The 27,734-nt window shown below is 41.9% G+C and overlaps 1 protein-coding gene across 2 annotated transcripts; it reads left to right on the top strand.

Annotated features, from left to right (window-relative positions):
- The first annotated feature begins 151 nt into the window (after window positions 1-151).
- Window positions 152-26,470, top strand: CTSB (cathepsin B). 2 transcript variants are annotated; one of them, XM_044663595.1, is made up of 10 exons: window positions 152-229; window positions 17,569-17,719; window positions 19,075-19,163; window positions 19,551-19,665; window positions 20,335-20,453; window positions 22,145-22,230; window positions 23,211-23,357; window positions 24,015-24,131; window positions 24,663-24,791; window positions 25,240-26,470. In XM_044663595.1, the coding sequence occupies exons 2-10, from the start codon at window positions 17,594-17,596 to the stop codon at window positions 25,332-25,334; spliced, it is 1,023 nt and encodes a 340-aa protein (XP_044519530.1). In that variant the 5' UTR covers window positions 152-229; window positions 17,569-17,593; the 3' UTR covers window positions 25,335-26,470. The 2 variants fall into 2 exon arrangements, with proteins under 2 accessions (XP_044519530.1, XP_044519529.1); XM_044663594.1 differs by lacking the exon at window positions 152-229 and having other exon boundaries at window positions 17,372-17,719.
- The last annotated feature ends 1,264 nt before the right edge of the window (window positions 26,471-27,734 follow it).

Genomic DNA, 27,734 nt, shown 5'->3' with positions numbered 1-27,734 from the left:
TGACTCTCAGGACCCCAGGCAGTCTCCTCCCACCGCAGGGCTGCGATCACGTGAAATGAATCAGCAGTGGGGCGGGGCTGGGGGCTGGGGGCGGGATCGGGCCGGCTGAGCTGGGCCGAGCAGGAGATAAATACTCTTACCCAAGCGGACACAGCTGCGTGAGCTGCGGTGGTGTTGGTGGTGTTTCTTAGTTGTTTCCTGTAAGCTTCTGGGCTCCCCTTTAAGGACGGTGAGTCTTGGGGTTAATTAGGGAGGGGACTCGCGTGGAGGGAGGGTGTTCCTGCTGCTTGAGGGACGGATCCCTCTCCCTCTCCTTAACCTCTGGCTTGAAACAGGTCGGGGCAGAGGGTGCATTGTTTATCTTTCTTAGTAAGGGAGGATTTAGTTCACTCCAGGGTCCCCGAATTTGGAGGAGCACTAGGGCAGCCACGGCGGGGGCGGGGGTGTCGACATTCCGGACTCGGAGACCACGGGGGAGGCCCAAGCGCAGCTGCAGCGTACAGGGGTATAAAGGTTGCTCTGTTTGGGGGAACAAAACAAGCTCAGCCGGGCGCCCCCCTCCCCCTCTTCCTGCCGCCTCCCCCCTCTCCCGAGTGCTGGGGCATCCTGGGTCGGCTTCTCAGATGCCCAAGAACCCCACCCAGGTTTGGCCCAGGGACCAAGGAGTGGGGAGTGAATGTTCAGGAAGCCCCCTGTGAGCCGCGGGGGGTTGGCTGCGAACGAGCCTCCTGGCCCGGGCCTCCCTGTGCATGGTAGCTCATGCCCTGCCTAGCCGCCTGCCTGCAGTAGAGTCCCCGAGCACCGCTCAGTTTGCAAGCCGAGCCCTGAGACTGAATGCCGGGCGTGGAGGGTGGGAAACCTGGGACCGCCCGCAGCCTATAGAGAGTACTTCCAGGTACTGTCGGGAAACCCAGAGCTGCCAAAGGACTAAGGCGGCCCATGTTGGCTATACCCGTGGTAGTCAAGGGCACGGGGGAGGGCTTTGGGGAGTCGGGTCCCTTCGGGCCATGGTGCCTGTGGGAGAAATGAGCGGGGAAGTTCAAGAACCTCCTGGAGCCTGGTAACCTCTCTGAAATGGAAGCTCTATGACGCTGGGCATGGCAGGACTGATTGGAAAGATTCTCTTTGATATTCCGACTGACAAAATCCAGTTTCCTCCAGTTTCCTCGGAGATTGAGGACGGAGCTTCGATAAGGGGAGAGGTGCAGGAGTTACTAATGTAGTACGGAAAGGTGAGGGAAAGCTGATGCCTAGAAAGGTTTACCATCCTATTCCAGTAAACTACTGAACCAGTCTAACTGGCATTTATTAAGCCCCATTATATGAACAAGACACCATGGTAGGTAGGCACTGGGGATACAGAGACAAAGAAAAACTCAAGGAGATTGCTTTCTTTTGGGGGTAATCAGATAACTATTTCTGGATAACTTGTGATAGAAATTTGAGAGAATAAACTAGGCTACTAAAAAGCTGTAATTTGGAGGAAGCTTTGGATTTTTAAGAGGTGGAGATGAGATGGGCTAGAGAGAAGATGGAAGGCTAAGTTCAGGGATGGCCAGTTTGGTCTCATGGTAGATGTTGATAAAAGAGGGAGTAATGTGTCTGTAAGGGGATAGTGGATAGAAACGGGTGAGTCCAAAAGATAGGCAAGGTTTCAAATGCCAGTGTAAAAGGGTATTTTATTCTGGTGGAAATACAGAGCCACTGCAGGTTTTTGAGGGAAAGGTGACCGAGTCAGGCTTGTATTTTAGGAATAGGAATGTGGAATCTCCCAATTGTAGTGGGGGAAAGGAAAGGCTACAATCAGACATTAGGAGGAAGAAGACTCTTGTAATAGTCACAGGTTTAAGAAATAATGAACTAGGGTGCTGATTTTTGTCTCATTACAAAGGAGATTAGAGCTGAGATGTAGAGGTAGAAACCTCAAGTTTCAACTGATCTGATATCCTGGGTGAGAGAGTTGAATACTGAATGACTCAGTGGGGATGGGGGTGGAGGAGTGAGTGGAAATAATGAACTGTGTTTGGGTTGCATTTTGTGTTGCATGTCAGTGGGACGTCCTACATTATGGCTTCCTGTTGGACTATAAGGAGAGACTGGTTTGGATATATTTTTGATCTTGGACTCAGGATCAAAGAGCTGGAAGGGATCTCCTGAGGTTTATCTAGTCTGGCACACATTAAGATAAGTAAACTGAGGCCCAAGGATATTTAGGTGAGTTATCAAAGGCCAGATGGATAGTAAATTCACTTATAATTGAACCCAGAGGAGCTGATAAAATCAGAGAAAATGGAGGTAGGGGAGGAAGGACCATAACAGATCCAGAAAACTTGAGAAAGGCGAGGATTATGTTGCACATTTTCTTGCTCTAATTACCAAGATTATAAATATAAACGGGTAGCTGGGTGACTCAGTGCTTGGAAAGCCCTATGCTCTGGAGATGGGAGATACTGGGTTCAAATCTGGCTTCACAAACTTTGTTGTGATTCTGGACAAATCACTTAATCCCAGTTGCCTAGTCCTTGCCTCTCCTGCTTTGGAACTAATACATAGAATTGATTCTAAGACAGAAAGTAAGGATTTTTAAAAAAGATTATGTAATGTTATTGACAAGTATGCCTCAGAAGGGAAAGGAGAAAATTCAGATCTATCAAGACATTGAGAAGAATACCTTGGTAGGATGGAGATGACAATGTGGAATTTGTAATAAGAATTACTCTTTATTGGCCAGAAACCCAGCTTGGAAACTATGATAATAGTTTACAAATCTAGTAGCATTTATATTATCTCATTTATGGTGAGGTGGGTGCTATTGTTATAGCCATTTTTACCAATGAGGAAAATGAGGATGAGCATTTATAAATGACTTGCCCAAGGACATATAGCTAATTAACTAAAGCTGGATTTGAATTCTTTACCTCCCAAGTCTAGCACTCTGCAGTATGCCACCTACCTGTCAGTAGCTTTCATATATAATTATATCAGAATACCACCAGGGCTTTAAGAGCATACATAGGGCAGAGTTTGTGTGTCCCGTCTAGTTTGTTCTGGTCAAGAAGAAGACTTGAATTTGAAACACATGGTAGTTACATTTTTTTGGAAAGTACCCTATGGTGGGGTTAGTGCCAAGGTGGACACTTGTGGAAGCCAGAGAAGATTGAAGCCAGATTTATAGAGAACCCACAGTTAAGCCAGGCTACAAGGAGTTTGTTTTATCCTAGAAGTAACATGGAGTCACTGAAGGATTTTCAGCCGTGAATCACAGATTTCATCTCTAGACCAAAAGGAAAATGAGGCCCTTGAGAAGCCACTGGCAGAACCCTGTTATCAGTGTGGAACCATACCAAGATGTAAATGTATTTTCTGTCCTCTTTTTTGGAGGGAGAAGAATGTATTGAGCCATTTTCCTCAATATCTTATTCTGAAACTTTATCCATCATTCTTTACCTATCTGTTTAGAAACAATGCCAAGACCTAAATCTTTCTTCCCAAATGGGATAATTTGTTGGGAAGAAAAATGCTATATTTATTTACTTCCTCCCTCCCCAGAGGCCTAACCAATTTCTTAGAAGAAGAAACTTGGTAAAAAGTTCTGGGAGTAATTGGGTTAATTAAATCCCTTCATGATTTCCCTTCCATCCCCCTACCCCTGCAGGCATCCTTGACTAAAGAAGTCTTTGGTTAATTCAGTTAATGGAGGTATCACTTGAATTTCAACCAAGAATGGTTGAATTGGGAATGAAATGGATTAGAGAAAGATTAATTAATAGGATTTATCAAGATTTTGGTGAGAGTTTTTGCTGAAGTAAACTGTTCCCCTAAACTCTGAACTCTTGCTCAATCTTGATTGAAACTATTGCTTAAGAGCACTAAACTTGTAATTTCAAAATAACTTGTTGTGGAGATAGGTTCTTCAGAGGAATAGGATAACTACCCCTCTTTCTTTAAGCAGAAATGTTTAGAATTACTTTAAATCATTGTTTCTGACAACCTTGTTCTTAAAACAATCTTTTTCAGAAAATGAGGGGCTGAAGTAATGTGGTTTGTCAGTAGCTGAGCTTGTGGGGAAAAGGAAAAGCATAAAAGATATCAAGTCCTCCGAAAATGGGATGTTTTGAACTATGCGACTAGGAGAATGTGGTAGAACAATGACTAGACGAGATAAAGAAGAGAGGAAGTGTTTGGTATTTGTCTAAAATCTTCATTTTTAGCTCAGAGTTTCCTTGCCCACCCTCCCACCCCCAATTCTTCCTGGAGAGGTAGCAATATCTTACCTTACCAGCTTAGTGTCCAGGTACCAGGTACAAGGATCCATCTCATTGGTGCTTCTGAGCCCAGCTCTTCCAGCTGAAAGCTGGGATGATTAGTGCACCAACCACCAACTATCTGTGAATTAGCATAACAATTCAGTACCACAAGCATTTACTTTATACTAGGTCCTAGGGAAGCAAGCTCAAAATGAAATCTCAGCTTTCAAGGCTTACAACCTGCCAAGGAGTAACAGTATATCAGTGAGAGAAGAGTCTTTTTCAAATGTCCAGGCTTATATTTCATTCTGGGGGCATCTGGGTAGCTTGGTGGATTGAGAGCCAGGCCTAGAGTCGGAGGTCCTAGGTTCAAATCTGGCCTCAAGACACTTCCCAGCTGTGTGACCCTGGGCAATTCACTCGACCCCTATTGCCTAGCCCTTACCACTCTTCTGCCTTGGAGCCAATATTGACTCCAAGACAGAAGGTAAGGGTTTTCAAAAGGAAAAAAAAAAAGATTTCATTCCTATTTTGAGTACAATATAGTGTGGAAGAATAAAGCCCTAATAAGTAAGGGTAATAGGAAGAACTTTTTCTTCCAATTCTAGTTCTCCTCTTGGAAAGTGAGGATTAGTTTAATTTTCTGGGATATATGTAGTCTTCCACTAAATTCCTGATGTTTCATAGAGGTACCCTGGATTCTCAAGGACTATTATTCCACTAGAACATGCAGTCTTGGGCAGGTTCTGCTAGCTGCGACCACCTAGCAGTAGACCACCTAGTGTCTGAGAACTAATACAGCCAAGCATGGCGGGGCAGGAATTGTTAGCAGCAAGTGTTAGTCTGGAAGGGCTGCAAGGACTCATGTAACTTCTGCTACTTTGTCCTTAGCTACTCACCCCATCCCCGGTGAAATTACGGCTCCCTGAAATCTTAAGTACCTATTTTTCTCAGGCTCTAAACAAGGGGTGTTCCTAGTTCTCCAGAGGTAACATAGGCTCTGAATTGGGAGTTATCCTGTGTTTCTACTTAATCTCCTTACTACATAGGCTTCCTATGGGACTGAATAGGAGCTCCCAGACTGAGTGGAGACCTCCTTGGACTGGTTAAGAATGGGAGAAGGACAAAAAGGCAAGACCTTGCAAAAACATTAGTCTAGCTGAGAAGGGAAGGGAGATCCTGGCATTGGCTGCAGGTCACTGCAGCTTTCATGGGGTGCTATTCAGAAGTTGGCGCCTACAGGACCAGTAGATAGCCACTAGGTTTGGTAGATAGATGCACAGCCCTTTTTGGAGGGAAAGGTCGGAATGGGGTGTATTCTGAGAGAAGGGGAAGGATTTAGTAGTTTTCATTAACATTGCCTGGTGGTAGAAGCTGGCCTTGTAGTGACTGACAACTATGCCACTGTTGGGGGCTGAAGAAAAACCTGCTCTTAGTAGTGATTAGGAAAAGGGCTGCTTTTATCTTTTATAGAGCAGACTGAGAAAACAGATTTTAGTTGGGCTCACATATATAGATTCTAGGCTCAGATGCTATGCAAAGGACTTCTAGAAAGAAATAGGAAAGATTATGTATGTAAAATTGTATATAGGTTGGATCACTCAGTAGAATGTAAGATCCCAAAATAAGGGGGCTTTCCCCCTGTCTGTATTTACACCACTTAACACAGTCAGTTGGCAGATACTAAGCACTTCAATATTTGCTGGTTAATGGAGAATAGTGGGAAAAGTGCTAGACTTGGGAGACAGAAGACCTAAATTCAAGTTCAGCTCTGCTTCTTCCTAATTTGGTGCCCTTAGGCAAGTCATTTCTCTTATTCTCAACTGAAAAAAGGAATAATCCTTTCACCACTTCTGTTCTTGGTGTGGTGAGGGAAGGGCCAATGATTGGCATTTTATCTCTAGCACAACCCTTGGCCCACTGACTTTTTCCTGGACCTCTCATTTCCTTGGAATAAGAATTCTTCCAAAGAAGAACTTGAGCTAATATGGCTCAGAACCTGCTCTGAGACTTAGGCCCCTTAGTCTTAGACTTGCTGGGAATTACACAGCTAGTTGTTAGAGGCTGGCCTTAATTCATCTTCTGACTCTGAGGTCAGTTGTCAAATGGAATGGAATTGTAGTCTAGAGCCAGAAAGGGAGCAGCTAGTCAGACTCCTCCCTCCTCTGATAGGAAACCAGTCTGGAGAAGTTGTAACTTGCCCTGGTTCACATAGGTAATAAGTAGAAGCAGCAAGATCCATACTGAGGGTCCCTTGACTTAATCCAGCCCAGTTTTTACTGTGCTACACTTGCAGAGAGTCTTGGGACGCTCAGATTAAAAGGTGCCTGCTTTACTTAGGTACATTCTCCCCTTTGTAAAGTATGAAGTAGTAGTGGTGACAGGAAAGCAGGCAAAACATCACTGCACTGGTGGTGGTAAAGGGATGGGGTCTACTGAGACTTCTTCAGTGTTTGTCTCCCGTATGGCAATACCTGTGAGGCTAATAAAATTGTCCCTGACTTCACAGCTTTGTGAGGATCAAATGAATTCTGTGTGAAACCCTACATTGTAATACTAGTGGCCAATTTTTATGTGGTGCTTTAAAGATTGCATAAATTCTCAGTTTTATCCTAAAATTAGGTATTTATAGCTATCTCATTCACATCCTACAAAGAAATTGAGGCCCCAAAAAGACTTGTTCAGGATCCCACAGCTATGAAGCAACTGTTAGTTCCTGATCTACTTGACAGATTCTTTAGCAACCAGATTTCTCAGCTCCTATTTTATTTTAGAAATAATCTCTTTTCTAAGCATGGAGGTCTAGTAGATTAAGAACTGGCCTCAGAAACTGGAAGGTTTGCCTTCAAATCCTGCTGCTGACACATTCTAGCTTATGTGGCTTTGGGCAATTCATCTAACCTCTGTTCACCAGGCAGCTCTGAAAAGACTTCTGCCACCTGGGGAGTCTCCTAACCCAGTGAAATCACAGATCCAGACAGAAGTTGACAATTCCAGTATCCAACCAAATAATGGCAAAGTTAAAGCAGCATTGTATCACAAGAAATGATAAAGGATGGATACAGAGAAACTTGGAAATTTCTGTGAACTGATGTGAAATTAAAGAAAATGAAAGAATAATTTTTATAATAACAATGACATTTTGAGGAAAAACAACTTGAAAGAATTTTGATTAATGAAATCATGAACTAGGATTCCAAAGGACTAATATTGTTTGGAAGTTCTGAATTTTAAAAAAGAATGGTTTCACAACCGTGGTTTAAATGAGGCATATGGAGGAAATGTAATTCATTTGGCTAGCGGGGGAGGTAGCAAGAGTTCTAAGGAACAGACTGGTGAAGCCAAATTATAGACTCTCCTGACCACTAAGGACCCTTCCTGTCCTGACTTGGAGGAAGAGTGGGGTAGAGCTGGCTAGGCCTGTCTGCTCAGTCCAGAATAAAGAATTTCCTTGAGTGGCTGGATCCCAGCAAATAAAAGGCTTGGGAACCTAGTTAGGTGCTAATTAAGAATGTCCAATTCTATCTAATTAATGTTGTAGAAGAAGTTTCTACAACCTTTTAAACAATTTAGCTTTAATCTTTTCCTTAGCATAAAGAATAGAAATAGCCATTAATATACCAGTAAGCGTACATTAAAGGAAAGCTAGACATGGCTTCTCTTTTATAGCATTGACTAGACTTTGAAATCCCAGCTCCTATCAGTGAGGACCTTCCAAACCAAGAGGTGCCCTCTCCTGCGAAGCACATCAGCTGTTGTCAAGTAACTTGGGCATTTTAGGAAACCTTGGATATCTTAAATCTTTAGTCCAGTCCCCCTTCAGCATCTCACTTAGATGAAACCCTTTAAGGCAGCTGATCCCTAGGCATGCCTCAAAGAGCTATTAAGTGAAACAGGACTAGGAACTAGGCCACCTGGTTGTGTTTCTACTCTACTTTGTAAGCAGTTAATTGGGGACAACTAGGTGGCTCTCAGTGGGTAGAGCCCCAGGCCTGGAGTGTGGAGGAACTGGATTGAAATCTGACCCCCAGACACCCCCCATTGCCTCAACCTTACCACTCTTCTGCCTTCCCGTGCACAGTATAGATTCTTTTTTTTTTTTTCCATGTTTACATATTTTGTTTTCTTTCCCTTCCTTCTCTCCCCTACCCCCTATCCCCCCAATCCAATAAGCTCTTCCACTGGGTTTTACACAGCATTGATTGTAAGAGAAGGTAAGGGTTTAAAAAAACTGTTCTCTGGACACTTCTTAGCTGTTTGACCCTGGGCAAGTCACTGCTTAATCCCTTCATCTAGCCCATGCCTTTGTTTTAGAATTTTTACCAAGACTGGAAAGGAAGGATTTAAAAAGAAAAAGGTCATTGACACTTGTTAATACCATTCAGGGGAACAAAGGGATCCTTTTAAGGACATAGAAGTACAAAACTATAATCAGGCATGCCTGTGATATGTGGCTTCTGTGATTGTCTTCTTTTCCTTCTCCTTATAACTTAACCATGTGTTTATCTGACCTCCAACTAGTAAGTGCCTTGACTTGGGTATGCTGTGGATCCTTTTTTTCTTGGGAACTTTCCAACAATTATTAGTAAACATTCCAATATACAAAATTTTTTAAATGGATCCTATACAAAATCATAAGCACCTGTTATTCTTTTTTTTATTCATTTGTATCAGGTGATAACAAAATTGCTCTTCGTGTCTTTCTGAACTTTTTCCCTTTGTATCTTTTAAATGTTAAGGATGACATTTTTTTCTTTTGCCTTTATCTCTTCCTATTAAGTTACCTTCTCTTGTATTAGCAATGGCAAGCAAAACACCACTTTTCAATCCAATAAATTGCCTGACTAATGGCCTCAGCCCTGAGGAAAGGATTAAAACTAGTCCCTACCCTCAAGGAGCTAATTCTGTTCTGTATACAGATAAGTACATACAAAGTAGAAGTGAAAGGATGATACCTCACCTTTATAGTGGCAGCAACTGAATTGAGCCTTAAAGGAAGATACCCAAGGAGGTTGGGGAAATTCTTGTGACCCAGTTTGGCTAATGTGCATAGTATATCAAATAAGGTTGGGAGAATTGATGGAATCTAGATTGTCAAATTAACAGATTCAGAAGTTTTCCATTTTATCTTAGAAGCATTCATAAGTCTTCAGTTGCTAATATGGTTTAAGATTTGTGCTTTAGGGAGGCTATTTGGGCATTTTTGCAAAATATAACATTGATAAGTAGGTAGTCAGTCAATTTTTATTCACATTATTATTCACATTAAGCCTATTATGTGCTGGTCACAGTGGGGATTGAAAAGTATAAAAGGCACTCTGCTCCCAAGGAGCCCACAATGTAAATGGGGAGAGAACGTGCAAGTAATTCTGTACAATCAAGTTTATATGGGATAAACTGGAAATAACCAAAGAGAAGGTAGGCGAATTGAGAGATCAGGAGAGCCTTCCTCAAGAAAGCCAAAGAAGCCAAGAGGTGGAAATGAGAAGGGATAGTGAAAAATATCCAGCTAGAGGAGGGGAAGTGTTATTTGACTAACAGTAAAGAGGCTGATGTCTCTTCATTTAAAGAACAGGGAGTGGCAGAAGTTAGAAGCCTGGAAGTCCAAGGAAGGGGAGAACAGAACAGAAGGGTTTTGTCAAACAGGATTTTATATTTGATCCTGGAGGTGATATGAGGAGCCACTGCACTTTTAGGTAAAAAACAAAACAGAAAAACAATTAAGGAATTACTCTTTGCCTGGCCATTTGCTAAGAGAGGAAGGAGGTGAGGTGGCTTTAAAAGATCATGGAGACTGGCTCCCATTTTATTTACAGATTAGGTAACAAAGCACACTGGGGGAGTTGATGTCAGGATTGGAGGTTAGCTGTGTGGAATTGTAGAGAGCAGAAGAGAAGAAAAAGGGGGCAGACATAACAGAAGTGACACACCTGTATCAAACACTGTAGTCAATACAATTTTTACTGTTATTTCCAACAACTTTGGATTGAATGCAGAAGCCTCAAACTCTAATGCTGTGACTCTAGCCATGGGTGTCCTTTGCCAGGTTACTATCCCCCCCTTTTCTGGATCTTCAGTTATGTTTCTCCTAGAATGAAACCTTTGACCAGCTGCTTTCCAAGACACCTTCCCCAATTGAATTTTCTTAGATTCTGTAAAAATCTTAGGTTTCTCTACTCTCCATTTCAAATGTAAGATGGAGACCAGTTTGTCTTGCTGAATTTTGTAGTATATTATGTAGCTACTAAGATGACCCAGCCATATCCTCAGGAGAACCAGCTTCTAATATTCAATGTTCAGATTCCTCACAGGCTAGCCTTCAACTGCGTGATAATATCCAAAGCTGCTATCTCTATAAGGTCTGTCCTGCCCTTCTTTCCTGGGAAACTTCCTACACTTCAAAATCAAAATACCAAATCCTGGTCTTTAGGCTTTCAAGTAAGTCATTCAGAGTTCCCCCAAGGTGAAACTGTTCTCCTTCCTTCTGTATTCCCATCCCTTACATATCTGGCTTTAATTTTTCTAGATTTCCTACTTACTGTAAAAACCCATCCTCTGAAGCTTTGTCTTTGGCAGTGACATAGAATGAAATTGGAACATGGAGAGGAGATAATACATCCATTCAGGAAATGTATTCATCCTTCTTTTTGGACTTTGCAAGGGAATGATGCTATCAGCTCAAGGCTTAATTTGTTGCAATTAACTTGCCTTGTTATTTTTGTTGTCTCTTGTTGTCTTTTTTCTGTTGTCTTTTGCTTCTCTGAACTTACCAAATTTTAAATCCTAGGTTAACTGTGACCACATGGTGTCAGTGTAATGGGTGGGGTTCAAATTTCACCAACCCAATATTGGCGTGTGACTGGGCACATCACTTCTAGTGCTTCAGCTAACACTGAAGACTTAAGTGGCAGATCCAGTGGTAGTCTATCTTGGGAGAGATATTGTCTCACCTGGAGCATCCTTTTACAAATAAAATTATAAATCTAATCCAGAAAAGGAATGTCATAGTGGATAGATTGTAGAAATTTAGGAGATTTTTCTATTACAATAGTCTTACCTTATCTCTCCTCCCCCCCCCAAAGAGGAAAAGTTTCACAAAGGACAAACATCCAGGCTCACCTTGCAAAAAACTACGGTTTAGGAAATGTGATTAGGATTTCAAGAAGGAATTTGATTTAGGTTCAAATCCTGGCTCTGCTACTTACCTGGGTAATCTCTAAGGTCCCTTCCATCTCAATACTACATCCCCATATTGATGATAAATCAATGGGAGAAGCTGAGAAAAGGCCAGAGTCTACCCACCTAGCTACCTGATGAACAGAGCTGCTAATTAGGGCACCTTTTATGACCCAGACAGAAAGAATCTTGTGCAACAATCTCTGGCTGGTGCCAGCCACTCTTTAAGGAAGTTTTTGTAACTGGAGGGTGCCTTAGGGGACAGCTCCACCTCACCCCAGTGATTCAAAGCCTGGTGAATGGAAATTGCAGTTATGAGGAATTTTCAGAACTGAAGGCCAAGCAGGAGGGAGTGAGATGCCTATGTATCACCTTTTACCTTTTTGGGATATTTTATATTATACTTTATACTCCCTGATTAGTTCGATTCATTCTCATTGTTAGAGTTCAACAATTCTATGTGTAAGTAGGCTGAGAACTAGGAAGGACTTTATAGGCCATGTTGTCCAATCCTTTAGTTTTACAGGTGGGGAAACTGGGGCCCAGATAAGTAGACATGCCAAAGACTTGAGTTTTAAACCCAGGTCCTGATGACAGACCCCAGGCCTAACACTTTTGAGAATATTATGTTATTGTTTATTATGTGGTGTTGAAGATGGAGTTTTTTTTTAACCCATTATAGGTCTATATTCTATGAAAGATAACCTAATTAAGCAACTCCAGTCAGTTTATATTCATTGTTTTATGGCTTTTTAGAATTATATCCTCAACTTGAAATTCTATGAGATAACTCAGTATCATAACGATAAATTGTTACCATACATTTAATAGTGAGTAAAAATCCCAATTGTTTGAGAATCAGGAACTAATGATCATATTGTGAGCAAAATCTTGGGGAGAAATCCTTGAAGTTCCTTGCAAAATACCACTGCCAAAGTGAGTTTGTAAGCATGTCCAGATGTATCACATCTCAGTTGGCTTTGAAGCTATAGAGTGACCTTGGCTGTTCTACCATAAATGAAATCAGTCACAAGATAAGAAAACTTTAGTCTCTCCATAAACTTGTCATTCCCTTATCTCTCTGCAGTCTGTGGCTGAGCTGGGGCAGGTTTGGACCCTGATGTTTTGTGATTTACAGCTCCTACCATAAACCAGTACTTATTTTTTACAATTCAAATTTAATTCTCTGTGGTCTTGGACCGATCATGTCACATGGGCCTCAAGTTACTCAGTGAGGATAGTAACAGCACCTACATCCCAGGGATCTTATGAGGAGAAGAGGAGTTTAATGCCCGTTTTCTGTCTTTCCTTCCTTAGCTGTAGAATGAGGGTATGGACTAAATGGAGACCTTATGAAACAAGAGCAAGGAAGCAATTTTGTTTGCCCCTCATTATTGATATCAGGAATAGACCCCTGAGGTATTTATTACCTATAGTACCCTTCCTGGTGTATCAGTGAATGTTGAGTATATCCTTGAAGGATAAGGTTCTAATGACTAACAAGAGTTTAAGAAGTAAGAAGTTGATAGGAAAGCACATCAGTAAAAACATTTTTTAATGCTCAGAAAAAAACAAGTTCAGAAGGGGATATAAATGGGGCACTTTTGTTGCCATGTTAAAATTCAATTTACATCTTTTAAGAAACTACAAAAGTTTAATCTTTTTGTTCTTTGTAAATTGACCTATTTTATTGATGTTTAAATTAATGTGCACATATATATGCTTAAGTTAAATTAACTTTTGTAGGGGCAACTAGATGACTCCATGAATAGAGCAATGGGCCTGGAGTCAGGAAGACCTGAGCCTCAGATAGTTATTAGCTGTGTGATCTTGGGCAAGTCATTAAAACCCTGTTTTCCTATTTCCTCCTCTGTAAAATGACCTGGAGAAGGAATAGCAAACTGCTCCATTATCCTTTTCAAGAAAACCCCAAATGGGTTTTGGTTTTATATCTCTTACAACAATGAAGAGTAGAGAAATATGTTTTGCACAATAATGCATGGATAACCCAGATCAAATTGCTTGCCATCTATTGTGGGGAAGGAAGGGATGGAGGGGAACAATTTGGATCTTATAACTTCAGAAAACATGTGTAGAAAATGATTACATGTAATTTAGAAAACAAAATGTTCTTTTAGAAAAAGAACCCCAAAATGAGGTCAGGAAGAGGTGGTGGCAGCTGAACAACAACATACAGGAAATGCCAGTTAGTGATATGGAAGTCACTTCCAAATCAATTATTTGTGTATAGTCAGAGCATCAGCTCCTTAGAACAAAGATTAAAATCCATACCATTTTTGCCTTAATCCATTTGAGAAGGAAATGGTGTAAACCACTCCCAGTACCTTTGTCAAGAACAAGAACAACCTGCCCATTATGGTCTCTTAACACCACTGAACAAGTCACCTAGCCCTCACTCCCTGCCAGGCACTCTGCTAAACCCTTTTCAGGTAGTTCATTTTGTGCTCATAGCAATCCTGGGGGTGGGAAGGGGGCAGTCTGTTACTGTCCTCATGGTACAGGTGAGGAAACTTGAGGCAAACAAGGGTTAAGTGACTTTCCCAAGGTCCCACAGCAGCCACAGGGTATAGGAGACCATCTGTGGACTGGGTCTTTCTGACTAGGCCCAGTGCCCTATTCCTCTGCACCACTGGACAAATGGACCTCTAGTGTCCAGCTGGCCAGCCAGGGCTTTCTCTCTCTCCTAGGTAATTCCCCACAGCCTGAGCTGAGCTCAGGGAGGACAAAGAAACCCAAGATTCCGCTGGGCTTGGAAGACCACCAGCCTGCCAGTACCATTCCCCCTCCTTGGTGCAGGCTCCAGTCCCAGCTGAGGCCTTTACAGTTTGCACAATGCTCTAGATCTCATTTGAGCCCAGGGTCAAAGCCACAAGGCAGAGCCTGCAGCTCCTCTTACTGTTTAGTGTTCAGTCGTTTTTTAGACACATCCAATCCTCTTTGCTTCCCTTTGGGGTGTTTTTGGCCTGTGCTGTCTTGGGGTGTGGCTTTTGTCAGAACGTGGGCCCCCCAGCCCCCTGGTGGGGAAAATGAAACTGCCACGGCTGAGGCTCACTTCTGGGAAGTCTCTTGGAGGGGAAAAAAAATCACTCAGGCCCACATACACTGTCATAGTATAGTTCCCCCAGAGGCCTTGGGGAAAGACTTAGATGCCCAGGCTGGCAGAGCTCAGTCCCACCCCCACCCCCACCTTTGGTGGCGTGACTTGCCACACTGAATTGGCGGGAGAGACCAGCCCTTGCTTAGTCCTAGTCCTCAGAGGCCTTAACCATAAAAGCCAGGAGGCTCCTTAGGGATGGGTGTGTGGGGGTGGGTGGGGGTGTGGAGGGTCTCCCCTTAGATTGGAAGCTTGATCCTTGAGGGCAGGGCCTACCTTTTGCCTGTTCCCCAGAATTTAGAATCCCTCAGAAATTAGGATCAGGCCTAATGTGGCTTGATGATTAATTACTGATAGAGTTATTAAGGGCCTTCCTGCCAGATGGCTAGACTTTAGAGGAGATATGAGCCTGAGGCAAAGTCCTTCTTGGAGAAGTTTAGAAGGGCTTGTGGGCTCTGGGCTGGGTTCAAATCCTAATCTTCTGTGACCTGAGGCTAGTCACTGGGCTTCCTTTATCTCCTTTAATGAAGATCTAGGATCCTCTGTGAGAACCAAGCTAGAGCTGAAAAGGACCTCTGAAGGCATCCATCTGATGGATGAGAAGGCGAAGGGCCACAGGATGGATTGGCACCTAGTTAATAAATAATGAGCAGTTCCAGGAAGGGAGCCAAGCCCTGGGCCTCCTCAATGCCCTTCCCAGTATTTCTCTGGGTGGGGTAGGGACAGGAGTCCTGCAGCTCTGACTTAGGACAAGAGGAATCTGTCTTGGACCTCGAATCTAGGTCTGCTTGGCCAAGCTGTCCCAGCTGTCTTTCAGAAAAGCATGAGGGCGACCCCAAGGGGACTGAAGTACAAGCTGGGAGAGCATCCCCTTCAGAACTATAAGCTCCTCAAGGGCCATAGATTTTGTCTCTTTATTATTTAAAAAAAACCTTTCCCTTCTACTTAAAAACAATACTGTATATTGGTTTGAAGGCAGAACAGGGGTAAAAGCTGGGCAATGGGGGTTAAGTGACTTGTCCAGTTTCACATAGCCAGGAAGTGTCTGAGGTCACATTTGAACCCAAGAAAGCCTATCTCTAGACCTGGCTCCCAATCCATGGAGCCACCTAGGTTACTCTCTATTTCTCTGTCTCCAGTGTTTAGCAGGATGCCTGACACACTTTCATTAGTGTGTCAGGCATCCTGCTTCATCAGTGCTTCATTAGCTGTGTTTATTGAAGAAAAGACAACTAGGTGGCTCTGTGGATCCAGTCCAGGAATACCTGAGATCAGATATGACTTAAGGAAATGGCAATCATGGTTTGCTCTGAGGATACAATAACATAATATTTTATAGGCATGCAGACATTTCTTTTCATATTGAATGGGGATGAGGAAGGTTTCCTAGAAGCCCAGGAGAACCTAGAGGGAGGGTTTGGGCGCTCCAGTCCTGAGACCTGAAGGGCTCAGCAGGAAGCAGAGGCAGAGATACTCTGCCCAGTGTTAGCTTTTCAGATCGGGTTACTTTGTTAGCCAGCCTGTGGTGTGCTGAGCAAACTGATACATGCCTAACTCTTGTGAGCAGTGGCAGCTCAGACACTAAAGCCGAGGGATGGCAGGAAGCCAGCCAGCAGGTAGCGGGCCTGGGTGGGGCCACAAGAAGCTTTGGTTTCTCTGGACATTCAGACACTACTGAGGGGCTCTTCTAAGAGCTAGATTCCACCTAGAAGGAACGAAGGCCTAGGCAGTGGGGATTGGAAGCTGCTGAATACCTGGATGAAAAGGGATTTATTAAGTACTTATTATGTTCTTAAACCCTAGCAATGGCTCATCCTGTTGCAAATAAAAGAAAGTTCTAGAAAGTATCTTTCCATGGTTACATGATTCTTTTTCTCTCCCTCCCCTCTTCTCTCCCTCCCCAATTGGACAAGCAGTTCTACTGGGTTGATTATGTGTTTCACTCAAAACCTATTTCCATATTCATTTTTGTAAACTAAAAACCCCACATCCAATACCCATATAAACAAGTGAAAAAAATCAAATGTTTTTCTTTGTTTGTGCTCCCATAGTTCTTTCTCTGGATGTGGATAGTGTTCTTTCTCACAAGACCCTCAGAATTGTCCTGGGTTGTTGCATTGCTGCTAGTACAGAAGTCCATTATGTTCAGTTGTGCCTTAGCGGATCAGTCTCTGTGTACAATGTTCTTCTGGCTCTGCTCCTTTTGCTCTGCATCAGTTCCTGGAGGTATTTCCAGTCCACATGGAATTCCTCTAGTTTATTCCTTTGAGTACAATAGTATTCCATCACCAACAGATACCACAATTTGTTCAGCCATTCCCCAATTGAAGGGCATACCCTTTTTTCCAATTTTTTGCCACAAAGAGTGGAGCTGTAAATATTTTTGTGCAAGGCTTTTCCTTATCTCTTTGGGGTACAAACTCAGCAGTGATATTGCTGGATCAAAGGGAACACATTAAAAGAAAGTTCTCTTGATGGAAGGACCCAGGAGTCCCAAAGGAACAATGAGTGAGTGACTTGAGCCCCTAGAAATCAGTAGATGAGAAGACATTTTTGGGAGGGAGTCTTCTCCCAGAGGACAGAAGCAGCAGCTAAGTGGCCCACTGGGGATAGATAGATCCCTGGCCTAGAGTCAGGAAGATGCAAATCTAACCTAATTAGCTGTGTGGGCAAGTCAGTTAACTTACATCTGCCTCAGGTTACACAACTGTAAAAGGGGGACAATATTAATACCCAGTTCACCAGATTACTGTGAGGATAATTATCTCACTAGCAAAGATGGTTTGAAATTTCATTTAATAGCATGGGCATCACTAGAAAGTTAGCACTGATCCATTTTACAAAGGGAGAAGCTGAGACCAAGACTAAGAAAGTGACTTGCCTAAGGACATACTAACTTGTAGATTATTGGGTCTTTATCCTAGGCCTCCTGACTCCCTAGTCTGTCTTAATTCTAGTCCTACATTAGAAGTGTGGCTTGCTTATAAGTCAAACAACAAAAGGTTTCATGAGATTTTTCTCTCTTTCCAGGTAAATCAGGAGTCCATTTCCCAAAATGTGGCGGTTCTTGGCCACCCTGTGCTGCCTGGTGGTATTGACCAGTGCCAAGAGTGGATTGTCCTTTTCTCCTCTGTCAGATGAAATAGTCAACTACATCAACAAGCTCAACACTACATGGCAGGTTTGTCCTGGGGATGTATAGCTCACAAGCAGCCACTAACTGAGCCATTAGAAGAAATGCACTTTTGTATTTAAAAAAACAAAGAAACAAAAAAATGACAACCTTAAAGCTATGGATTTGGGATTCAAAATTTAAAGAAAAAAGTTACACTACAATAAAAGTTGTATGTAATTAGAATTCTAAAAAGAAAAAGGATAAAATCACTATGGAAGTATAAGCTATTGTTATGCAAGCATTAAGGTTTGGGTGGATGTCCTATCAAAAGTAGTCTCTTAAGGTTGGAGGAGGAAGTAGCAAAGTTTGAGAATTAACCACACATAACCCACAAGGAAATTAGCCTCCTGAGCCTATTTTATTAGCCATATTCATTCTTTATCATCTGATTTCTAACGGCAATCAATAGAATTTCCTCATTAATGACTCAAATTGTAACTACCCTCCAATTAGTTCTAAGCTGCCCTACACCCCAGTTTATTAAAAATTTACAAGTTGGAGAAACCCTTTTCCACCAGTTACTGGCTATACAGATTTATCAACAGAATGATGGATATAATACAAATGTTATTGTGTATTTATAATGTTTTGGTTGTGAAGAAATCAGCCAGAATTGCCTTTAAAACATCACTGCTATTTCTAGATTTTAGAACATAGTCCTACATTCTAGTTTTTTCCATCCTCTTTCTGATAGTCTCCTTTTGGTGTCTCTTTAACCACCTATTGCCTCTCTCAAATGACAATTAAGCTTAATAGTCTCCCACAAAGTCCCTAGAACAGGGGTCGGCAGCCTTTTTGGCCGTGAGAGCCACAAATGCCACATTTTTTAAAAGTAATTTCGTGAGAGCCGTACAGCGCTCACAGTGCCGCTCCTGTAACAGCCCCTGAAAAAAAATTGACTTAATGGCTCCTGCAGAAAGAGCCATACATTGCTGACCCCTGCCCTAGAGAATGACAGTTATGATTTTTCAAAATTTCAAATCCTCTTAAAGAATTAGTTTTTTAAAGAATTAGTATTTTAGGTCTATGCTAACTAGAAAGTTGAAGCAAGGTGAGAAAAGGTAGCTTATTCTGTTATGCCTAACAATGTCTGCTGGTAGAATAAATTTACTGTTCCAGGAATGTGTTAATGTGACCAACCTAGACCAGTTCAACACAGAATCTGTTTTAAAGGTTGAGACTTTCTCCTGAACTTTGTCTTCCCATTCCATACTTTCCCCTCCCAATGAAGGGCAGAACCACTGATCATTAGGCAGGTTTTCATAAAACCCCATTTGGAGATGAGTGTTATGTGATTCTTTGGGGGGGGGGGGCATTTTCCCTCCCTATGTGTCTGTAATGACCAGTAAGTTTTGTTTTAGGCTGGGCACAACTTCCTTAATGCGGACATGAGCTACGTAAAGAAACTCTGTGGTGCCTTCATGGGTGGAGCCAAGCTACTACCTCAGAGGTATGGATGAAGTTGTGGGAAGGGTACAACTGAAGGGAGAGGAGAGTAAGGGTCTGGGAATTATGGCCTTGAGCATTCAGATTACAGGTCCCCCAAATTCAAGCTTAGGTATTTATTTACTTCATTTCCACTATAACTGGATTCTTCTGAGTAGCTAGCCTCAGATGTTTTTAACTTGATGCAGACAAATTAACAAAAGACTCAGAAGTCTGAGGATACAACCAGTAAGATGTGGTTATGAGACTAGGAGAAATGCCACTCGATTTTAGGGGTATTGGGGTCTAAGGCAAACTGTTGCTTTCTTAACACTCCATTTCTGACTAACTCTTTTAGTCTTAACATCAGTCCCATTCGACCTCTAGAGACAAAGTTGTATTCTTTACCCAGAATGATGCTGGCTGATAACATGAAGCTACCAGAAAACTTTGATGCCCGGGAACAGTGGCCAAACTGCCCTACTATCAAGGAAATAAGAGACCAGGGTTCCTGTGGATCTTGCTGGGTAAGGATGAGGCGATAAAGTATGGACAAGAGATTTACATCAGATTTGGAGTAAAGAGAGACTTGGATGTCATCTGAGATTTACAGGGTTTATTATAGTCCTAGATGGGCTATTCACAGCTTTAACAAAGCGGATTACTATTTCCCTCTCTCAAGTTTAGTGTAGAGAAGATGTTTCCTGTCTGAGATGCTTATACCTCAGTAACCCCAGCAAATCCCTTCTCTTAGGGCCTCATTTTCCCCTCTATAAAATAGAGGCCAGACAATTCACTCACGCCATACATTATAAATTGTGGCCACCTAGTCTTCTATAAGAAAGTACCCTGTTATTATCCCAAACTCTGGCATCAGGAAAAATTGCAGAAAGAAAGAGTATATTTACTAGGAAGGAGGGACAGATGAGCTTTACTGTGCAAACCAGTAGAGAAGGATAGCTAAGGGAAAGTAGAGCAGTTCTAGGCAAATTATATAAATAGAAAGGTAGCAGTTACAGTTTCCTAGTTATCATTCTTAGGGTACTAGTCCTTAAATGACTTGAATGATGTGAATCTCAAATAGCATCTAACTGGCAGATTTTTCCTGTATCTCAACCTCCTATCTGATTTTTCTTGCATTCCTTATTATTGGTCTCTGCTTCTCCTTGGATTTATCCTTGGATTTTTTCCCACAGGCATTTGGAGCTGTGGAAGCTATTTCTGACAGGATCTGTATACACACTGGTGGAAATGCCAATGTAGAAGTGTCTGCTGAGGATCTGCTTAGCTGCTGTGGATTGGAGTGTGGGGAAGGGTGAGCCTTGGTCCCACAGATGGTGGCCCACTTGTGGTGGGGTTGGAGCCCAAGTATAACTTGACTGACTTAACTGCTTCATTGAAATGATTCCCAAGAACCAAAGGGAAAAAGCAGATAATTAGTGGTTTTGTATGTAATTCATGATTACTAAAGACTTCCATCTGTCTTGAATGTGGTATATATACAAGCCCCAAGTGGATAGGGAGGGGGTGGCGGTTCAATCTATCCTTTCTGCTGAAGCGTAGATTAAAGCTGCTTTGCAAATAGCCAACTCATGGGCTACCCTAAAACTAATTTGATATCAGAATATCTATCAAATATACACATTTGATATGGGGGAGAATCAAGGTTTAACTTTGGGTGGGGTGTAGCAAGGTACAAGAAAGTTCTTAAAAGGCTGTGGAGTCAAAAGACTTAGAGTTTGAATATTGGATGCCACTATACATCTGGGTGACTTCGAGGGAGGCACGTATACTCTCCTGGGCATTCCTCAGCTGGTAAAATGAGGGGAATTAGACTAGATGAACTTGAAGGTTCCCTCCTAGCTCTAAATCTACAATCTAGTTATGGAAGATGCAAAGGAAAATGATCAGATTCATCAAAGCCTAAGTTTTGTGCTTTGTTTTTACAATTTTTGAAAAAGCTGTATGAAGTATTTGCTATTCAGTCTTTTTAGTCAAGTGTCTACTTCTTCATAACCCCATTTGGGGTTTTCTTAGCAAAGATACTGAAACCATTTGTCATTTTCTTCATTTCATTTTTCAGATGAGGAAATTGAGGCAAACAGGTATAAGTATATATAACTGCATACAGTTAGAAAGTATCTGAGGCCAGATTTGAACTCAAGAAAGAAGATGAGTCTTCTTGACTCTAGGCCTGACACTATTCACCTAGTTACCCAGAAAGTACTCAGTAGTATATTAAGTTTGAATATAGGCAGTGTTTCAGTCTTCTCTTTATGTCAGCATAGCTTAGCACGAGGCCTGATCCTTGAAAGTGCTTACATTTGAAGTCACTGAGTAGGGAATCAGTCTGATTTGGCAGCTAAAAAAGTCTGATGTCATCCAGGAAAAGGGAGGTGATGGTCTTGCTGTAGTAGTCTGCCCACATTATTGTATTCACTTTTGGGTACCACATTTTAGGAAGAACACTTCCTAAAGTCACTCAAAGATCAGTTGACTGAGGGACTTGGGAATCTTAATCTCTCCCTCTCCCCATCCTTAACAATAAAAGCTATTTCAAAAGTAGAATCAATTGCCTTAAATGTTCACTATGGTCTTTAAGCAAAAAGGATGCAAGGGATCCTATGGTCCCAACCCTATGCCACAATTGGTCTGTATTAATCCTTCACATTGGTATTTTCAGAAGGGTCCAGCGTTCTAAGGTTCCTCTACTTCTGACATTCTGAATCTTGTTTTTCACTTGAATTCTGTAGATTGATGAATCCCCTTGCTATTTGTCTGCCAATGCCTGGATTACTTTTTAAACACCCCAAAGATAAGACTAAAAGTTGTAATATTTCTCTTGGAAGAAGTGAGCCAGTAAGCAGGGTTTGGGAATGGTAGTGTCTTTATTTGGAATAAGGAAAAAGTTAGTGTTGCCTCATCTAACCTTATCCAGGGCATATCCTCCTAGTAATAGGCACCTCACTTAGTTACTGAAACAGCTTATTCTTCTCTGTCTTGCAGCTGTAATGGTGGTTTTCCTGCTGGAGCTTGGAAGTTCTGGACTAAGAAAGGCCTTGTGTCTGGTGGTCTCTATGATTCCCATGTGGGTAAGTACCCATCCCTTAAAGTGCTTAAGTGGTCTCTTCATGAATCCCAAATGTGGCTTTCTTGCCAAGCAATAGAAATATTCATTTTACTTGGCTTTACTTATGGTAGGATAGGGGACAGAAGGAAAAAACAGAACTTGGTGGTTTGTCCTTCTGGTTTCTGAGAGAGAGACTTGAGAAGATTTCCCAGTCCCTCAGTGAATAATATAGAGAGATCATTAAAATATAGAATTCAGAAAACCTAGTTATTAACTGTGTCATCTTGGATAAGTACTTCTCTCAGCCTCATTTTCGTCTTCTACGAAATGGCAATAATCTCCTTCCCTAGTTCCCTAGGGTGAGTCAACTTTTTCTCCCTTTTCCACCTAGGGAATGACATTAATGACATTATAGATGTTTAGAATATTATATCTCCCCTGATTAAATTGGTGTTTGTTTTTTTTTTTAACTTAACTAGAGGAGTGGGAAGGAAATACAAATGGCAGAAAAATAAGCTCTCAAAAAAAGGTAAAGGAAAAAAGCACAGGGGTAGCTGGTTGTCTCAGAGGATTGAGAACCAGGCCTAGAGACAGGTCCTAGGTTCAAATTTTACCTCAGATACTTCCCAGCTGTGGACCCTAGGCAAGTCACTTAACCCCATTTCCTAGCCCATACCTCTCTTCTGCCTTAGAACCAATAGACAGTATTGATTCTAAGATGAAGGAAAGTGTTTAAAAAAGAAAAAGAAAAATGCCCTTTGCAAAAGGGCAAAAATGCCCTTTTTTTCCCCCCAAGTTTAAGGAATAGGTGTTAAGAGGTGGATGAAAAGATTGAAAAGACATGTGTGGTCCTCATTATCGTATTATGGCCATCTCCACTCTGCTACTGAATAGCTTCGGGGAAATAGAGCGTGTGCAGGCAAGGTAGTAGATCAGTTTCTGGAAAGCCTTTCCCAGGATCAGTGACTAACATCTTATCCCCTTCCCATCCACCTGTGCTAGGCTGTCGACCTTATTCCATTCCTCCATGTGAGCACCATGTGAATGGCTCCCGTCCTGCCTGTACCGGAGAGGGGGGCAATACCCCTAAGTGCAGCAAGAAATGTGAAGAGGGCTATTCTCCCAAGTATACAGATGACAAACACTACGGTGGGTCTATGTGGATATGAAGGGCCAGAATCAGCAGTGGATCTTTCCATGAGGGGCTTGGAGGGTGCCAGCTCAGGCCTGTTCTCAGTTGACTAAGTATAAAGCAATAAAAAAGGGAAAAACAACTTTCCTCGACTGTCAGGGGAAGGCAGATCTCCAAATTTTGTACCTCCCACATAGGCCTTCCTTCTAGCGAGGGTCTATATTCACAGAAATTAGGCCCTCTGAGATCATGGCTTTCTCCTTTCCCCTCATCTATGGTATTTAGAAGTGTATGGGCAGAATGCTGGACAATCTTCCATAGCCAGCAGTGCCACCCCAAATGCTGGGTCTGCCCGAAAGAAGGGCAGGGAGTCAGTCAACTGGGGATTGCAGGAACCATAGCCACTTGTGGTACAGTGGATAGAGATCCACTCCAGTATTTTTGCCAAGAAAACCCCAGCTGAGAAACACATCAGAATGATGAGCACGGCACAGAGATGAGAATTACATACAAGGAGGATGGTATGAAAATAGCACAGCGCTACTGAACAATAGGAACCCAGACACCCTTAGTAAGGCCCTGGACGATTGTGCCTCTAATCTCAGAGCCATTTGAGTCCCTTGAAGCCCTTGTGAGTCTGGAGTGGACAAAACTCATTCTGTTTTGTCTCGTAGGATCAACCTCCTACAGTGTACCTTCGAGTGAGCAGGAAATCATGGCTGAGATCTATAAGAATGGCCCTGTGGAGGGAGCTTTTATTGTGTATGATGACTTCCTACAGTACAAATCTGGTGAGTCTTTCCTTCTGCCTGCTTCAGATGAGAAGGTCAGGGAGGAAAGGACAGGCCCAGGAGAGCTCTTGGGGAAACTGCAGCAGAATTGATTGTCCCTGTTGGATTTGCTCTCACAGTCACACAACTAATCAAGAAACAGCTGGAATTTAGGATCTGGTCTCCCGATTCCAAATGTACTCTTCTTTCTGCTCTTCCCTTTCCCCACTGATTTTCTAATGATAAAGCTTTCTTTCTGGCAAATCAGAAGCTAAGGCCTCAGTTTACAGACCTCTTCTTGTCCAAGGTTCCGGGTGTTCTTCCTTTTTTGCTTCCTTCAGTCTTCATGCTTTTCCTTATTAGCAGGAAGCTTTTGAGATCTTCCTCCCTTACTAAAGAATGAGGGCTCAGAAATGGAGATTGATTTAAGACTCACAAAGCTATTGAGAAACCATAAAAACAAAGGTCTTTTGTTGTGGGGAGGGGGGAAGGCAGAAAATAATTGCCTTGGATCAGGAGCCAGCATCAATCACCCCAATGTACCATTTTCAGGAGTATACCAGCACGTTACTGGACAGATGCTTGGAGGCCACGCCATTAGGCTCCTAGGCTGGGGTGTGGAAGATGGAACCCCTTACTGGCTGGCTGCCAATTCCTGGAATACTGACTGGGGTGATAATGGTGAGTAAAAAGAGCTGCTGAGAAGCTACTTGTTTCAGAGAACACCCAAATCAGCCCACTTAGCTTTTATTTATTATGGGCGAAGTTTGGCCCTAAAAAGAATACCAAAGTGCTCTGGAAACTATTTAACCTAACACCCTGCTTTTACCCCTCTCACCAAAAAGGAGCTAAAACTTACTAGGAGGGAAGGGGAGGAGGGGGGTGGGAAATAGGGCAGGTATGATGTAGTAGAAACAAAGCACAGAGCAAAAGGATTTTCTCTCCTACCCTCTACAGAAAGGCAATTGGAAGGGGTTGAGGGGCTTGAAAGCAACTATACTCCAGAAAAAAAGGGAAGTGGAAGAGAGGTACTTGTGTAGGATGGTTTGTGAGGAGGTATTGACAGGCAGGCAGGCAAGAAGTGCTTCTGGAGAAGGATGTTCAGGCTTTTATTTTTCTCTTTTTTTAGGCTTCTTTAAAATTCTCCGTGGAAAGGATCACTGTGGAATAGAATCTGAAATTGTGGCTGGAATTCCCCAAACGAATCAATATTGGAAGATGTAGCCTGCTATTTGCCCAGTATCCCTTTGTGACTTTTAATCTTTCAAAAAAGAAAAAAACTTGGGATTGGGAAGAAGGTGAATGGGGGCAAACAAATACTTTTAAAAAGACTTGAGTTTGGAGAGATGCTCTTTTATTCACATTTTGTTTAAAAAAAAAGGTTAAGGAGAGGTTTTAGACAAATCATTGGGCTTTTGAGAATTTGGTTGAGCTGAATTCTTATGGAGTCATTCAGCTCCATCAATAACATAGGTAAATACTTCTTGATCTGACACCAACTAATAATGCATGCCATTTCAATTTTAAGTAACTCTGTGAATAGCACATGGCACTGCTGGCAAACAGGCTGTGTGTACTACACTTGAGACCCAGGATGTTTTCTTTTAAAAAGATCTTTTTCTAGGAGTGTCTCCCAATTCCCGGTCTCTTGACTCCTACAATTTCCCTCAACACTCATCTTTTAGGAACCTGAAATCCAGGAACCAACAATGATTGAAGGAGTCTGGGTTTTTTTTTGTTGTTGTTGTTGTTGTTTTGTTTTCTCCCACAGAAATAGGGAAGGATTTTTTGTTTGTATGTATTTTTTAATATTTTGAGTTAGGAAGGAGGCAAAGAAATTCTCAGAAATTGACTTGGCTCCCACTTGTCAGGGTAGAGGGAGGCAGGGTTGTGGGATAGGCCACAAAATGTTGGAATCCTATTCTGCCCCAATTCTCACTGGTAACAATCCTATACTATGCTTACTTCTCCTTAGGCCACTTTTAGTGCCAGTCAACCTGAAGCTATTAAAAGCTTTTGCAGTATTGCACATGCCCTTGGTCTTTTCTGTGGTGATTTAAAAAAAAAAAAATAGATTTCTCTATTTTTGTTTAATGTACCTTGGTTGATCATAAAAAAAAGTTGCCAGGATCCCTTTTACTCAATAGAAACCTGTGCCTATGGTTTTAAAAGGAAAGCAGTAATCCTTCTCCTGATCTTGGAGGACAGTAGAGAAGGAGCAGGATTATGGTGCTGTCCACAGGAGATTTTATTGTTCTTGGAAAATCACTGCTTTACCCTGTCATGCAATTTAATCCCATTGTTTTAGTGACTAAATGAAACCCAGAACCCTTGTGCCAATAAAAGATTTCTCTTAAATACTTTTGTTTTTGATTTTCGATTTTTTTATATTTTTTATTTCCCCAAATTGCATGTAAAATTTGACAGTTTAATTAATTTAGTGTATTTTTCCATGGTTACATGATTCATGTTCTTTCCCTCCCCTCTTCCCACCCCCCCTCCTGTATTCAACAAGCAATTCCACTGGATTTTACATGTGTCATTGATCAAGGCCTATTTCCATATTAATATCTGCATTAGGGTGATGATTTAGAGTCTACATCCCCATTACACCATGTGATCAAGCAGTTACTGATTTTCTTCTCTGTTTCCACTCCCACAGTTCTTTCTCTGGATTTGTGAGTAGTGTTTTCTCATAAGTCCCTCAGAATTGTCCTGAGTCATTACAGTGCTTCTAGTAGAGAAGTCCATTACATTCAATTGTGCCACAGTGTTATCAGTCTCCTGATTCTGCTCCTTTCACTCTGCATCAATTCCTGGAAGTCATTCCAGTTCACATGGAATTCCTCCAGTTCATTGTTCCTTATAGCAAAATAGTATTCCATCACCAATAGATACTATAATTTGTTCAGCCATTCCCCAATCAAAGGGCACCCCCTCATTTTCCAATTTTTTTGCCACCACAAAGAGTGCAGCTATAAATATTTTTTTACAAATCTTTTTCCTTATCTCTGGGATACAAACCCAGCAGTGGTATGGCTGGATAAAAGGGCAGTCTTTTAAAGCCCTTTGGGCATAGTTCCAAATTGCCATCCAGAATGGTTGGATCAGTTCACAACTCCACCAGCAATGCATTAATGTCCCAATTTTGCCACAACCCCTCCAACATTTATTACTTTCCTTTGCTATCATATTGGCCAGTCTGCTAGGTTGTTGAGTTGTTATTGATTTGCATTTCTCTAATTGTGAGAGATTTAGAACACTTCTACATGTGCTTATTGATTTGATTTCCTTATCTGAAAACTGCCTGTTCATGTCCTTTACCCATTTATCAATTGGGAAATGGCTTGATTTTTTTTTTTGTGCAATTGATTTAGCTCTTTATAAATTTGACAATCCTTCATCAGAGGTTTGTTATATTCCTATTTTCCTTCTAATTTTGGTTGCATTGGTTTTGTACAAAACCTTTTTAATGTAATCAAAATTAATTTATTTTACATCTTGTAACATTCTTTATCTCTTGCTCTGTCTTAAAGTCTTTCCTTTCCCATGGATCTGACGGGTATACTAGTCTAATTTCACCTAATTTACTTATTTCCTTCTTTATGTTTGTTATTTCACCCA

The sequence above is a fragment of the Gracilinanus agilis genome, chromosome 2 (assembly GCF_016433145.1).
Source record: "Gracilinanus agilis isolate LMUSP501 chromosome 2, AgileGrace, whole genome shotgun sequence".
NCBI lineage: Eukaryota > Metazoa > Chordata > Mammalia > Didelphimorphia > Didelphidae > Gracilinanus > Gracilinanus agilis.
Note: the sequence above shows the minus strand (reverse complement) of the source record. Positions and strands in the feature narration are given on the sequence as shown.